This window comes from Astatotilapia calliptera, chromosome 19, assembly GCF_900246225.1.
Source record: "Astatotilapia calliptera chromosome 19, fAstCal1.2, whole genome shotgun sequence".
In the NCBI taxonomy this organism is placed as follows: domain Eukaryota; kingdom Metazoa; phylum Chordata; class Actinopteri; order Cichliformes; family Cichlidae; genus Astatotilapia; species Astatotilapia calliptera.
The window spans coordinates 7,658,646-7,672,789 of NC_039320.1; the positions used below are offsets into that span (position 1 = coordinate 7,658,646).

The 14,144-nt window shown below is 44.2% G+C and overlaps 1 protein-coding gene across 2 annotated transcripts; it reads left to right on the forward strand.

The window, feature by feature from the left end:
• The first annotated feature begins 553 nt into the window (after window positions 1-553).
• LOC113012440 (cytospin-A) lies at window positions 554-13,872 on the forward strand. 2 transcript variants are annotated; one of them, XM_026152655.1, is made up of 12 exons: window positions 554-1,290; window positions 1,838-1,971; window positions 3,790-4,386; window positions 4,626-4,678; window positions 9,365-9,906; window positions 10,161-10,257; window positions 10,372-10,435; window positions 10,972-11,032; window positions 11,199-11,295; window positions 12,431-12,547; window positions 12,629-12,688; window positions 12,780-13,872. In XM_026152655.1, the coding sequence occupies exons 2-12, from the start codon at window positions 1,932-1,934 to the stop codon at window positions 12,867-12,869; spliced, it is 1,818 nt and encodes a 605-aa protein (XP_026008440.1). In that variant the 5' UTR covers window positions 554-1,290; window positions 1,838-1,931; the 3' UTR covers window positions 12,870-13,872. The 2 variants fall into 2 exon arrangements, with proteins under 2 accessions (XP_026008440.1, XP_026008442.1); XM_026152657.1 differs by lacking the exon at window positions 554-1,290 and adding an exon at window positions 1,313-1,666.
• The last annotated feature ends 272 nt before the right edge of the window (window positions 13,873-14,144 follow it).

A 14,144-nucleotide genomic window follows, 5' to 3' on the forward strand; every position in this document is an offset into this window, starting at 1 on the left:
ATGAATGCAAAAACAAATAAATAATCAGCTAAACTTCCATTTAAAAAAGTAGCATCAGCTCAGAATTTCAGTCTTTGTATCTCTGCTTACTATGAACTAGCCCATCTAAGCACATGCTGCTTACATGTGTTTGCCCAGCATCTGTAGTTGTGGTCAGAAGTTTGAATGCACTCGTTAGCATGAATTTCATGGTAATTTTGGGGCATTTAATGATTTCTTTAAATTACCATTTTTCCACGGTGGAATGACTGTACAGCAACTTTCATGAGTTAAAGAAAAAAAACAATAATTAACTGCACAAGTTTGAGTTTATTTGGGATTTTTTCTGATCCACAAAACCTCAAATATACAAGTACACCCCACTGATAATATTTGGTTAAATGCATCTTAGCAAGGTTGACACAGGTTAATTTAATTTGAAAAAAAAATTATATATATATATATATATATTTCAAAATTTATAGATTCAAAGATTTGGCCATATGGGCGATTAGTTTAATTAGTAATCTCCTGTGTATGCCAGCTTTTAAATAAATATGTCCAGACCAGAGCTGCTGTGTCTACATATGTGATCTTTTAATGTTTTTGTCACTAATGTTTATGCGTAACTTTAGTTTTGCGTAACTGTGGTTTATTTCTTATTGTGTGCATGAGTTAGTCAGAATTAAACTATAAAAAATGACTGCATTAGTGCAAAAGCGTAACCAGGAAATAGTTTGAAACACTCAGAACTGAATCATCCCAGGACTCACCGGAGTTATGTGGGAGCTAAACTCTCACCGGGACCGCGTGAATAGTTGGAGAAATATTGGTATGTAAAGTCGGTTCACTGTTCAGCCCGGGGCTGTATGGCACAGCAGGTCAGTGGGTCATCCGCTCGAAGCAGTGAGCGGACAGAAACCAACCCATCCCAGAGGCGACAGCAACAGGTTTGTCCTTTCACAGCCTAACTGTGCCCTCCAGTGGACACGTCCGGTGGATATCGGAGACATTGGTCATCTGCGGTCAGAGTTCACTTCGACTCTTTCTGAGGACTAAAGCCACACGTCTTTGCTTCTTTATCGAGAAGCTCCCAGGAGTAAAATGTTGCTTGGACCTGACTTTGTCCAACAGCTGCTGCTTTTGCGTTTGTCCATCTGCCCTCGGCGCCTCTCCGTGAAGGAACAGCGGGGCAGTGCGCTTGGCTGAGCAGCGCTGGAGAAAGCGGGTCGTGGAGAAGAAGAAGAAGAAGAAGCAGAGTTTCCAAAACGCAGAACCGGACGATCTGGGATTGATTCTAATCTGTCCAAGGTTTGTACCCACTATTGTTGCCTTTTCACATTGAAGATGACTTTTGAGTGACTTTTTTCCACCCTCAGTGAAGAACTTATATCGAGTTTGTGGCTGAAAGTTTTTCTCGCGCGTCTGTGGCGCAAACCTGTGACTCTAGAAGAACGATGTTACGTCTTAGTGAACCTCACTGGTTTAACTGCCAGTTTAAACTCGTGGGTGCTTCTCGGTGACTCGGTTTGCAGTTTCTGTGGATCTGGGGCGCGTTTCTCGTCCTTTTCCACTCACCGAGCACTTACACCGACGTGCCAACAGCTTTCTGCCTCATGTGGCCACACTGTAGCGTCCTGCCTGTACGTCTGATCTCACTCTGGTGTTTCAGCCTCATTATGTAAAGGTACTGATTTTACTATCATTCAAATGAGACTCCATGTAAACTTCCTCAGTCCGCCATCACTGTGAGCGAGGTTGTGTTCACTGGATTATTTCTCAGCTGGATAAAAGTGCACGACTTCATCCTTTGCTGGATGTACTCTCTCTCTCTCTCTCACTGTGTGTGTGTGTGTAGGTCACCTCCTCTCTCTCTCTTTGGTCTGGTCTGAGTGAAAGTGCAACAAGCACCTGCAGGGCCACATCACTGGCCCCATCCCTATTACTGCAGAATGGGCAACTTTTCCACCAAGGACAGCCATGGACCCACAGGTAGGTCATCCCTCAAACACACACACACTTAATTTACTTTCTTTAAACCAGCTCTGGCGGAATCAGCTCCCTTGAACTTTCCATGCTGTGTCTGAAAGGTTTGGCAGTGCGCACAGATGGCTGTGTTGTGTTGGCCTCGTGTTTTGAATTGTGTTGAGAAATTTCCAGGAAATCACAAACATCTGATTCATGAAGTACACGGAAGTCGGAAGCATGATACCAGAAAAGTGCACGTACTAGAATTCCCAAAAAGTGAAGGTGGATGAAGAGTAATCATGAAACTGAAGGCAGCAGAGAGAAGAAAGTGGAAAAGCTGTAGGTGTGTGAATGTGTGTGTGTCTGTGTGTGTGCTGAGTTGCAGCAGGAATCTTGGCAGCTCTCCTGTGTTGCTCAGTGAGTGGTCATTCTCCTCGCGTCCCCGTGTGATTCGTTCTGGCCCTGCCGGGCCAGCTGTGATGAATCGGCAGAATTCCCCAGCTCAGCACAAGGGCAGCGGATTAATCATAGGAAGTCTAATGCCATCTGACACACACACACACACACACACACATCCACTCTCATTCAGTCAACTTGCCACCCATGCACATGGTTGGACGAGCGCATTAAGGTCTGGAATGAAGAAATAAAGAGAAGGGTTGGCTTGAGAGTCCTATTAGACAGTCCTGTCATTCTTTCTCGGTGACTTGGCCGTGCAGCAGGTGGTGCATAACTTTGCAAATGTTCAAGTGCTGATCTTACATCACTAAAGAAAAACGAAGGAACAAAAAACATTCATTTTGTTCATAGTGAAGCTTTTGTCCAAACAAGAAAAATGAGCGGGGAAGAGAAGGAAACGCTGCCTACGGGTTCCCACAGCCTCTGGAGTTCTTAACACTGGCGTGCTGTGACAGGCGGGGAATGCCAAAAAGTGGAACTCATCATGTGTCAAGTCTGAAAATGAATCGGTAACTGAGTGCTGCAAATACGTGGGAATTGTTTGTCCTGTGTCTGCATGTGTTCCTGAATCGGGAGCAGTGGTATGGATGAGCAGCGCTAGAGGAATGCTTGTATTACAGCATTCATCGTCAGGGGCACGGCCCGGGCATTGTGCTGGTCAGCATCTAGCGAGTTCCGTCAACTCGCTAGATGATGTTTTCAGCGTCAGCATGCCTGACTGCTGACGACTGACTGCTTTCTTACTTCGTTCTGTGTCCGCTTCAGTTGTTCAGTGTATTCCTTCAGTCTGTGTGACCGAGTCACAGATGGAGGCTGTTATTCTGTCACACATGTATGCGATGACTGCTCATGGTCAGAGTTTCAGATACGGAGGTCGTCGTATGTGCAAATACTCTCTAAGAGCTCTAAACTGCTGTAAACACCCATACTTGGACTTGCGTGATGTGAAGAGATCATGATGTGAGGACGTGTGCTCCACCCACCTGTTCTTCAAACCTTCTGTTCACAATCAGGAGCAAAGTGTCTTAAAGAAAGAGGAGTTAAAACTGCTTCTTTCAGATAGCGGGTGAGCTAAGCAGCTGCACCAAGGCTCAGTATAAGAAAAGTGGACTATTTTAAACAAAGTTATTTCAGTACGGTCCAAAAATAAAAGTCGGGCCTGGAAATGAGCACAAACTTTAAAGTCCTGCTCCACTCATGAAGTTAAAACCAGAGACCAGGATATGAAATTATTTCAAGAATTGTTCTTAAATTGATGTCTTGTGTGGAAAACGTCTGACAGAAATGATTATTCAGCTCAGTTTTTCCCCTTTTTCCCATATTTAGATGCAGTCTTCAAACACAATTTGCTTTTCTCATTTTCTCTCAAATCTGTTTTTTTAGGGGCTCAGGTGGACAGTTTTCACACTCCACCTACTACGCCACAGAACGATGGTGCTGTTTTCACAACCAGTGCTCCCCAGCTTCCGTCTTCCCCTACGATCTCAGTTTCGTCTCTACCTCCAGTACCGGCGACCACTGGCAAGAAATCGCAGCACGGCACGCCAACTACTCCCAGCGCTCGCAGTCCCCCTCCAGATTGGAAGCCTTGTCCGCCGGTCAGCCCAAACAGCTCCACGGTCAGCGCTGGAGTTAACCCAGTGAACAGCAAGCCAGCCGGTGCTGTGGCCGTGAGTGAGAAAGCTACTGTAGGGAGGAATGGTGGTCCTCCTACTTCTACACCCAGGATTCCTGTTACCCCAGAGAAGAGTGTGCCTGTCAGTCCTATAAAGAGCCCCTCGTCTCTGTCTAGTGCCTCGCCTGTGGTGGGCAGCTCTTTGGGGCAAAACTGGAGAGAAAGGGACAGTGGTCTGAGTCAGTCTCTGCCGCAGTGTCAGGAACCGAAGGATGGCCAAAGCGAGGAACTGGAGAAGTTGCTGGAGGAGTGTAAGCTAGCTCTGGGAATCCCTGCCAGTGAGGACGGGAGCACAAACACAGCAGGTGAGAGTGAAATCAGTCTTATTATTATAGTACTAGTATTTGAAATTTCAAAATATCCCCTCCCTAAATAAGCACTGCAATAACAACCCCAGCAGGCTTGTTGTTTGAGTGCTACAACTCTGCATTTCAATGTGGGCCAAACGTTTGTCTGTTTTAAGAAGGGCAAGTCAATTTCCTCGACATTTTTTGTGTTTTATATGCATGTGATGCTGCCTGACATTTCTTTGACCTTCCTTCAGAGATACTGAAGCATCTGCTGACAGAAGTGAAGAGTCTGAAGAGTACATTAGAGGTGAGATGAGCTTGAAAGTTTTCTCCTCAGACACCGACCGTGCACTTAACTCTTCCCCCCCAAAGAGACGTTATCCGGTCATTCTCTATAAACTAAAGTTTGCATATGAATGTGGCAACATTTTGGAGTGAGGAGCTTTGGTACTGGATGCCTTCTAGTCGTAATGACCAGGTTCCAGTCCCCGTGAAGGATGCGTTTGCCTAAACCCCAATAAATTGACTTTTTAAAATTCTTGTATGATGACAGGAAGTCTTTGCTTTGATATACACCGGCTAGATTGTAAGCTGTGACCGTAAACGTTTCATCTGGGGTCCCACTGCCAGTCTTGTGTTGTTTAAAGCCTCTTTTTTCATCAAACTTCATCCTGTAATTAGTCCTGTGTTTTATATACACGACGCACCTTTGTTGCAGCATAACTGAACGAGTAAAGTGCATGCATTTGTAAACAGGAAGTGATGTACAGGTCAGTGTAATATGACCTGTGAGCCGAGAGGTAACAATAACACATACTGTACCATCACAGCCCACACTTTGTTCCCCTTTAACAACAACAGAGTCTTCAAGTGGAGTCTGCTTCACCCCCTGGGGGCTGCAGCTGTGCTAATGAAGGTCTTCCTGTCCTTCCACAGGAGGAAAGTCGTTGAGATCATTTTCTGTCCAACAAGATAGTTTATCAAGGACGCTCGCCTTTGGTATCACAGGCAGCTGCACCTTCTGATGAGACAACATGTGACTGTTGTCGGTGCTGTGTAAATAAAAATGAACTGAACTGAATGGCAAACACAAAAGGGTTAATAATAATGAAGAAGTGACTTTCAACCTGAAAGGTGGTGCTTGTTCACGAGAGACTCTCCGGTTATGTTCGATATGGATAAAATCAAATTCTGCAGCACTTCTTTAGTTCATTTTCTCCTTCATTCTGCGATCTTAGGAGGACGGTGATATTCTTGAGTAATTTCCTGTCAGTTACTCGTTCCGATTCCTGACCCTCCCTTATGAGGATTGTAGCCAGAGGCTTCCAGCTTCCTCTAGATCTGCCACAGATTACGACAGCTGGACTATGACAGAACGGCGCCCCTCCCCGTCCCCATCGCCTTTTCTTCTCTTTCTTCTATCCTCCCCGTCCTCTCGTCTGCTCTTTTATTTTTCTCATGTATTTGAATTATTTTAATTGAACTGCGACTGACGCACGTCGTCCGTTTTTATCTTCCAGCTCGTCTATTCCGCGCCTCCTTGATGTCAGCTCTGCCTATTTAATATTCAAACTGTCCAAACACTCCTTTCTTTACTTTGTCTTTCTTCCACTTTCCCACATCCTTGTAAAAGACCTAGAAATATAAGCCTCGCACGGTCCAGCTGAAGCTCAGAGGGACTGTGGTATAACACAGCGAGAGGGCTCAGTGTTATGGAAATCATGGCAATCCAAACCCGTGTTTACATGAGCCCTCTGTAGGACGATATAAGCTAGCCGGAGCTCAGCTTTATGAACCCTCCCTGCCTGCTCTGCAGTGCCGAGATCCTTTGTGTGGAGAGCCGGAGAAGGGGAGTGCAGGGCGGAGGAGGGGGTTCACATTCGGCTGTTTCCAAGACAAAACTTGTTTTGTTTTGTGCTGTGGTGAGGTAGAAGGGCTGCAGCTTGCAGTGACCCACTGGCCATGTTTTGTGCGTGTGCACACGAAACAAAAGACTTACAAACACATGCACCAAGAATTCTTCAGAGGCCTCCCCCCTCCCCTCAGCCCCCAGCTGGGCCTGTTGACCGCTCCACCCCGAGCACAAGACTGAAATGAGCGATGGCTCTCCCTCTCTCTCTCATCTCTTCCTTCCTCTGGATGCCTTCAGCCCCCCCTCTCCTCTATTCTGCATTCACCATCCATCTTTTCGTCTGACCCCACCTTGCTTAAGCCGTTTCCTCTTCAGATCTGACCCCATTTTTGACCCCTTTTTTTCTTGTAATTTAAGTAGCTGTTATTTTTCCAGTCACACTCAGACAGATAAGCCTCCCTGATGTGCTTTCTTCATCTGTCCTCAGCACTGCTTTTCCTAATGCTCCTTATCTGTCTCTGTCTACCCGGCAGCAATAATGTATTTTCCATTTCTTTGTAGTTAAACTGAATTCTAAAGAAAGCCACATGATTGCCCATTGTGCAATGAACTGCTAAGGATGTTATCAAATGTACCATCTGTTTGTGCTTATGAGCATGACAAGCTTTCAGTTTTCTTAACCAGCAAAAATGAAAATACTCCAATCGTGGCTGTGTTGTGGGGGTGGATGGTCAGATTTGTGTTCCCTGCTGGAGTCGATCTCAAAGCATTTGGAATCAGTTCCAGGTGAGCGCTGGCTGAGATTTCCTGAAATGATCTCCAGGTTCTCTCTGTTCTCTTTGCTCCTTGACAGTCTGCTGCAGTGAAACAGGCCGTGCATTTGGACGCCACAGATCACATGTAGACTGATGGAAGGATGGGAGAAGGGTTCCCGACTCCATTGGGAAGCTTTTCTTAAATATGCAACTCTCTTGTTAGCTTATGGTTAAGTTATGTTTGAGCATCATTTGCAGAGTTTTTTGGCCATTTTGCACTGCACATCTGGGAGGCAAATGTGTCTTAATAAATATATTTGAATTCACACCACAGCTTGGAGAGAGCAGTAATCACTGAGTTGGGATGATTCCCCAAGTTAGAGTGGGCGTGGAGGTGAAGTAGGGACACATAGTAGTAAACACAGCACAAATCTTCAAGTGTGTGCTGAACTCTTTCCAGGAATTGTCAGGAACGCAGATTTGCATCTAGAGTATAGACATGTGTATGTATGCCTGTACTACATCTGGTCCTGCAGCGGGGCATGAGGCCGGGTCCTGGGGTCCTGACAGTCCACACCCTTATCTCAGTGTTAACTGAGGAGCACCCCTTCCTGTTTCCTTAAACAGACACGCTCCAGTTGGTGTCCACATCTAGATAACAAAGACTCTGCAAAGACAAGATTCTTTAAGTCCACGCGGGTGTTTTTAATAATCCTAAATATAGACTCGGAGAACTCCAAACAGGATTCACTATCCTGCTGATTTCCAAGGAGAGTGTGCTTCGGCTTAACCTGAGTATATGTATGCGTGTTGGAGAATGAAACGGTGTGGTTTGATGTTGATGTGAAAGAACAGGGGAGGTGTGTGTCTGTGGGAGAGAGGAAAGCAACGTGATATGCATGTGTACGTGTGCGCGCATGCATCCAGAGTAATCAGGTCCAGCTGTGGTCTTGAGTCAGTGGTCAGATGAGGGAACGGCTTGGCTCAGACTCGCCTCCTCCTCCACATCTTCATCCATTCTTCATCTAATTACCACCCTTCCCAATCCCTCCACTCCTCCACACTCTCGCAGTTCCCCAGCTTACATTTCTCCACAGTCTGTGAACTCCCTTTCCTTAAATCTGTGTGTGATTCCAACAACTTCTATTGTCCTCCCTGTCTTCTCTGACGTTTTTCCACATCCCTCTGTTTTTCTTTTATGATGTTGGTCGCTTAACATTTTTTAATAGTCTGGTATCGTTTACCTCTTGGCTTCATTGGCTCTGAGTGCCTGTTTTGATGTCTGGGGGTAGTGTTTGTTCATGTCTGCTGCTGCAGGACTATAAGAATGAAAGCTGGAAGCGTTTTTTTACATCACGAAGATATGAAACTGAATCCGAGTTGGGATTTGGTTTTCCCATGTCCAAAAAAACTGTTTTTGGATCACAGCCACACCGATGGTGTCGCAGAAGGCAGTTTCACAATGTAATCTTTGGTCCGGCTCCCAAAACGTTGCTTACATTTGCTTTGTTTTTCTGTTTGTGTCGGAGCTTGTTCGGCTTCGAGTCATTTTTTTTCCCTCCAAGAATGATTTTTAAAAACGAGCAGACCACTTTTTGTTCTCATGATCGAGTTTTGCCTCATTTGAGTTGGCTTGCCAGCTCCACTCCCCCCCTCGGCTTGCTGAGGCCTGCTGCTCGCTTCAGCTCAACTTGTCGTCTAATGAGGGCGAAATGGATATTTGATAGTTTATTTGATTGCAGTCATTCTCTGCGGAAAGCTGAGCTGTTTCTTTTTGTCTGTCTGATTAACTTAAAGCCAACTTTAATCATCTGGATTCTTTATGGCATTATTGTGAAAATAATTTTGATTGCGTGGATTATCCGTTACATTTTTATTATATTTCTCTCAGTCCTGATCAAAGGTTTAAGGCCACTTGAAAGATGGCAAAAAAAACATATTTTGCATGGTTGGATCTTAACGAGGTTCCAAGTCAAGCTTCAACATACAACAAGAAGAAAGAGTGAGACAAAACATTTTGTTGAGCATGTAATTTATTGAAACTAAAACAGGCTGTTTTACAGCTGCTCAAAGGTTTAGGGCTACATGCCTTTAAAGGGCCAAATCTGTGCAAAAATGTAGATTTATTGTCATTTTCTGTCATGACATTCTGATGGCAAAGGCAAAAAATCTTTCCCTTAAGCTCCCCCCTGTGGTTTGAACTTTTGATCGGGACTGTATGACAGATTATTTACAAAATTTATAGTCAGCTTCTGCTGCACTTTTGTTCAGCTTACCAGTCAGCTGTGCTAGCGTATGCCCACACAGAACATGGGTGCTGTTTCTTAAATTAGTTGGACAAACTGAGATTTTCCTGCTAATAAAGTATCCTCTGTTTGCTTTCCAGTCAGAGCGTGGCGAATGGCTGCAGTTCCAGGGTGACCTGCAGGTGGCGGTGGCGGTGGCAGATCGCCTGAGAGCTGAGGCAGAAGAGGAGTTGACGGCGATCCGAACAGCCCACAAAGACATTGAGAAGGAGCTTTCTGCTGCCCAGCAGAGACAGAAAGAGGCTGATGTGCAGCTGGTTACTCTGAGGGAAGAGTTGAAGGAGAGCAGGCAAAAACTGGCTAATCTCACCAAGGTCCAGGGCAAAAGTGAAGCCCAGGAACCTTGTCATGAACCTGAGAAGCCAAATGGAGAATCTAACAAGTCTGAGAGCAAGGAAGAAAGCCACAGAGGCAGGGAGAGGGTGGTGTACAGGTTAGGAGGAGAAGGGCTGGATAGTAAGAATCAGAACGAGGTGGTGAAGAATGTCGCTGACGAAGAGGCGAAAACAGACTGTAAAGATGTGACTAAGCGCTACCTGAGAAATGTGACCAATGAGGACAGGAACAGAGAGGGGGTGCGATCCAGTGAAACACGCAGGATGGTGACTACAGAGAGGTCAAGGTGAGAAAACGGTTCGAGCCTAAGCGTACGTCTGTGGAACTGGACAGAGATTTGAAAACAAACCTTCTCTGCTCCACATCATCTCTGCTAACAATCACCAAACTTGGTCAGGACTGCGGCTGTGCTTTCTCTATAACGTACTGCATTAAGTCGACCACTTGAAAAGAATTTAAACAGTCCAATCTACAAGTGGAGCGTGAAGCAGCTGTGTGAGGAGAGTTGATTTGGTTTGTTTTATCCATTCTTTGCTGCAGAAGCCTGTCCAGATTACCCAGCTCCTCAGAATCCAACACCATGCTGAACGGAGCCTCCCAGTCCAGTTCTGCTGCAACAGCTGCTGCTGCAAACAAGGTGAGACTCATACACAGGAAGTGGCTTCATTAGGGTCTGCTTGTTAATGAAGACATGCATACTGTATGCACACACAGCTATACCTAATTAGATACTTTTTTTTTTCTTTAAAAGAACTTGTTGCAATTAAGAGGTCGAAATCTGGACTGGCAGGACGGCAGGTCAAGTAGTGACGCAGGTGAGCCCACCCACGCCTCATACTACTAAGGAACTATGTTTTTAACCATAGTCTCCATGTAGACGATGGGATTAAAGCTCATTTTATTAATTCATTCATAATTTTTAGAGCCAAAAGTGACCATATTGTAAATTTGTAAATTTGAGCGTCTTAGAGATCTGAGAGCGAGCCTGAAGTAGTGACTAGTTTTTTGGTTGTCGAGGTTTGGTTTGGGAAAAGGCGGTGCTGATGTGCTGCATAGTGTTGTGGTACAAACTAATGACATGAAAGTACAGCCCTGTTGTTGTTTCTTTTCAGCTGATATCTCTTCCACACAATATATTTATGTGTAAGTCATAGCTGTTCTTTCTTCATATTCTAATTATGGCGTTAGGTCGTTTTAAATTACTTTTAAATGCACACATTTACAAAAAGAGCCTTTAACCGTGTAGATGTTTGTGTTAAGTTAAAATGTGTTGTGCTGTGACTAAGCCTTCCTGCACTGGATGCTCATAGCTTGCTGGTGTGTAACGCAGGGTTGTTTCTTGTCTGTGCAGGAAAATGCGAGGAGTCTTTAAACAAGTACAATTCAGCCCTCACCGAGTTGCCGCCCACCAAGTGAGTCCACAGCGACGCTCTGTGAACAGTCACATCCTTTATAAATCGAACGACTTGTTTGGACTGAAGCAAAATAGATCGTGAAGCTTAAGTAGAGGAAACACTTCTCGTGCGACGTTCAGTTTGCTCTACTGTAACTGACTCGAGCGTGCGTGCACGTTTTCAGGTCTCAGGATGGATTCAACCTGCTGCTGCGTCGCCATGGAGGCTCAAAGAGAAACTCGCTGCTCCGCTGGTGTCAGAGTCGAACCCAAGGCTACAAGGTGACCCTCAAGATGCTTTTATATGTAGTTCAGTTTACAGGTGTGTGTGTGTGGGTTCTTGGTCATTATCTCTAAATCTCCACCAAGTATTCCAAACTCTGATAACAGTCCTTTTTTTATTTTTTATTTATTTATTTTTTTATTTTTTTATTAAACATTCAAGAAACCTGGAAGGCTGCACCTGTGCTCCCACTCCACAAAGACGGGGACCCGAGTGATTTAAATTATTATTGCCTGTCTCAAATTGTCCTCCCCTTGCTAAAATATTAGAGCTCCAGCTGACACTGGTTCTGGAATCAACTTTTACCCTCAGGATTAAATCATGTGACAGATCAACAGCTCCATTGAGTGTTTCCAGTAATATAACTGAAACTCTCGGTAACCATTAGTATTGAACCTGTCAAAAGCATCTGATCTTGTCATTTTAGTAGAAAAAGTGTTTTTAGATTTTAGATTATCTTTCTGGTAGAACTACAGAGGTGTCACGTAACCTCTGCTCGCTGTTTGCAGAGGTGTTCCACAGGGGTCCATCCTTGGGCCCTTTGAATTCACTCTGTATACAAACAATATTATATCTGCCCCTCATAAAAAGTTTTGTAAACATTCACTAGTCAAAAGATCATTGTAATAATTCATAATTTGTGCACACTTAAATATGGTGATATTATTGATATGCATCTTTCTTCATCTGCCTTGAAGCCTCTTGATTCTGTGATTATGTGAAAAGTGAATGGCTCGCCTTAGGTGAGAGACGAGAGCTGAACTGTATGTTTATCTACAGCTTACTAACTTCTGACTACAGTTAAATACATGTTTACAGTATCAGGTCACATGCATGTTAACATTAGCTGGCCCTTTTATTCACACTGAACTTGAAAAACTAATTTAAATAAGGGATGAGCTGCCAAAACCTATGAGACTACCCTCTCTGGTTTCATTCAGACATTTTAAAAAGGTTGTACTTGGACGTGCTTTTCTTATAATAATCAGTGAACACGTGTAATGTGTTTGAGCTTTTGCACATTTGTTTATAGACCTGTTTAAATAAAGGACTTAATAACAGTGGTAGTCTAACAGGTTTTAACACTGAAGTAATGAACATAATAGATTTTTGTATCCTCTCCTCTTCATGCAGAACATTGACATCACCAACTTCAGCAGCAGCTGGGCCGACGGCCTGGCGTTCTGTGCCGTCTACCACACCTACCTCCCCTCACATATCCCTTACAGCACCCTCGGCCCCGAGAACAAGGTAGTGCCGGTTTCTGCGTGACTGATGGGATGAAGCTACTCGTTTGTGTTAAACTTATCGATTTTACTTCCTTCGTTGTAGAAAGAGAATCTCAGTCTAGCGTTCAAAACAGGAGAGAGCGTTGGGATTGCGCAGTCTCTGGTAAGACTTTGTGTTTTAACCAATTTCCCATTTTACACACACACGAAACAGATTTTTGTTTGTTGTGCTCATAAATGTGTCTCTTTAACAGACAGTGGAGGAGATGCTGAGGGCGGGCGGTCCTGACTGGCAGCGGGTTCTGAGCTATGTGGAGAGCATGTACCGCCACTTTGAGATGTAACTGTTGGAGGTACTGTCAAACGGCCCCGCCGCAGATGACACTTCAGAAACGCTGTCAAAGAAGCATAGTTCATCATAATTGTTCCCTGAATACTACTTTTGCTGGGTGGTTAAAAGCGGATGACTTTCAAAGCTACAGATTGTAACTGAAATAGACTCAGAAACAGCTGTCACAAAAGCCTGTAACCAAAGGATGTAAGCACAGATGGGTGTGAGCTGCGTGCACTCGTTTCTGTTCAGACAATAAAACGGACATGCAAAAGTCACATTTTAGCTTTTAAAGTGGATATTATCGTGACCGCCTTGTGGAAATTTCGGTTATGTGGAACCTTTTTAGCATCTTTCTATTAAAGTGTGTACACGAGTTGCTGTAAATGTCTCCACACTGGTACTTTACAGTCAAAAAGTACTGTATTAGGTCTTCCATGAAATCTATAATCTTTGGCTTTTATATGTGATGCTTTGCAAAGATTCCACATGTGTTTGGACATTTGAGCACTGTGTAAATACGCACTTTTGTCAGCACTTTGTTGATGTCAGAATGTAATGTGCAGTAGTTTTGTAAAGGCTGTGTGGGCATTCAGCTGCAAGGCCTCAGTCCAGGCAGAAACGTGTCTGATGATTTATCTTAGATAAAGTTTCAGTTTTTCAGTAAAAGTTGGCGTTTCCTCACATAAAACACATGTAATCAAAATTTCAAAGCGCTTCCGTGATGCTAACGAGAGAGCCGGTGCTGTTAAGTTGCTCAGGGATGTGTGTTAAAGAAGCGACACAGCTAAAGCAAATACAAGCCTCCACAAGACTGCACATCCGGTTTCAACATCATCTCGCATCACACCTGCATCCTCGCTGATGCGCATCTGGTATTTTTACGACATGTTGGAAACTGTTGACAAAGTTGTACGTGCCAAAATGAATCAAGTGCTCCTTACATTGTAAGATATGTTTGTATTTAACTAGTGTGAAGAATTATACCAAAGAAATAAACAGTTTATTTGGATGAAGTGGCGCCGTGAGTCTTGTTTACTAACCCCACTGTTAGGATTGAAAAGAACAGACACGAAAATCCATTTATGGGCTTTTGGCTCAACATTCTCATCTCTTCTGTTTTGAACTGGGAGGAGCTCATGTTTGAAATTGGCTCAACCTTGGCTTTACTGCCACCTGCTGGTGAATATAAGGTTATGCATGCTTCTGTTTGCCTGCATCATGCTGCTATTCCTCAGTAAAAAAATTTTAATTGCCACTTAGTGGCTACAGCACGGTCAGTGTTGCA

Bases quoted from the DNA above. Each gene is read 5' to 3' on its own strand.
- LOC113012440 (XM_026152655.1), top strand. From the start codon at position 1,932: ATGGGCAACTTTTCCACCAAGGACAGCCATGGACCCACAG. The intron at 1,972-3,789 runs GTAGGTCATCCC...CTGTTTTTTTAG, and splicing joins GGACAGCCATGGACCCACAG to GGGCTCAGGTGGACAGTTTT. The intron at 10,436-10,971 runs GTGAGCCCACCC...TTGTCTGTGCAG, and splicing joins CAGGTCAAGTAGTGACGCAG to GAAAATGCGAGGAGTCTTTA.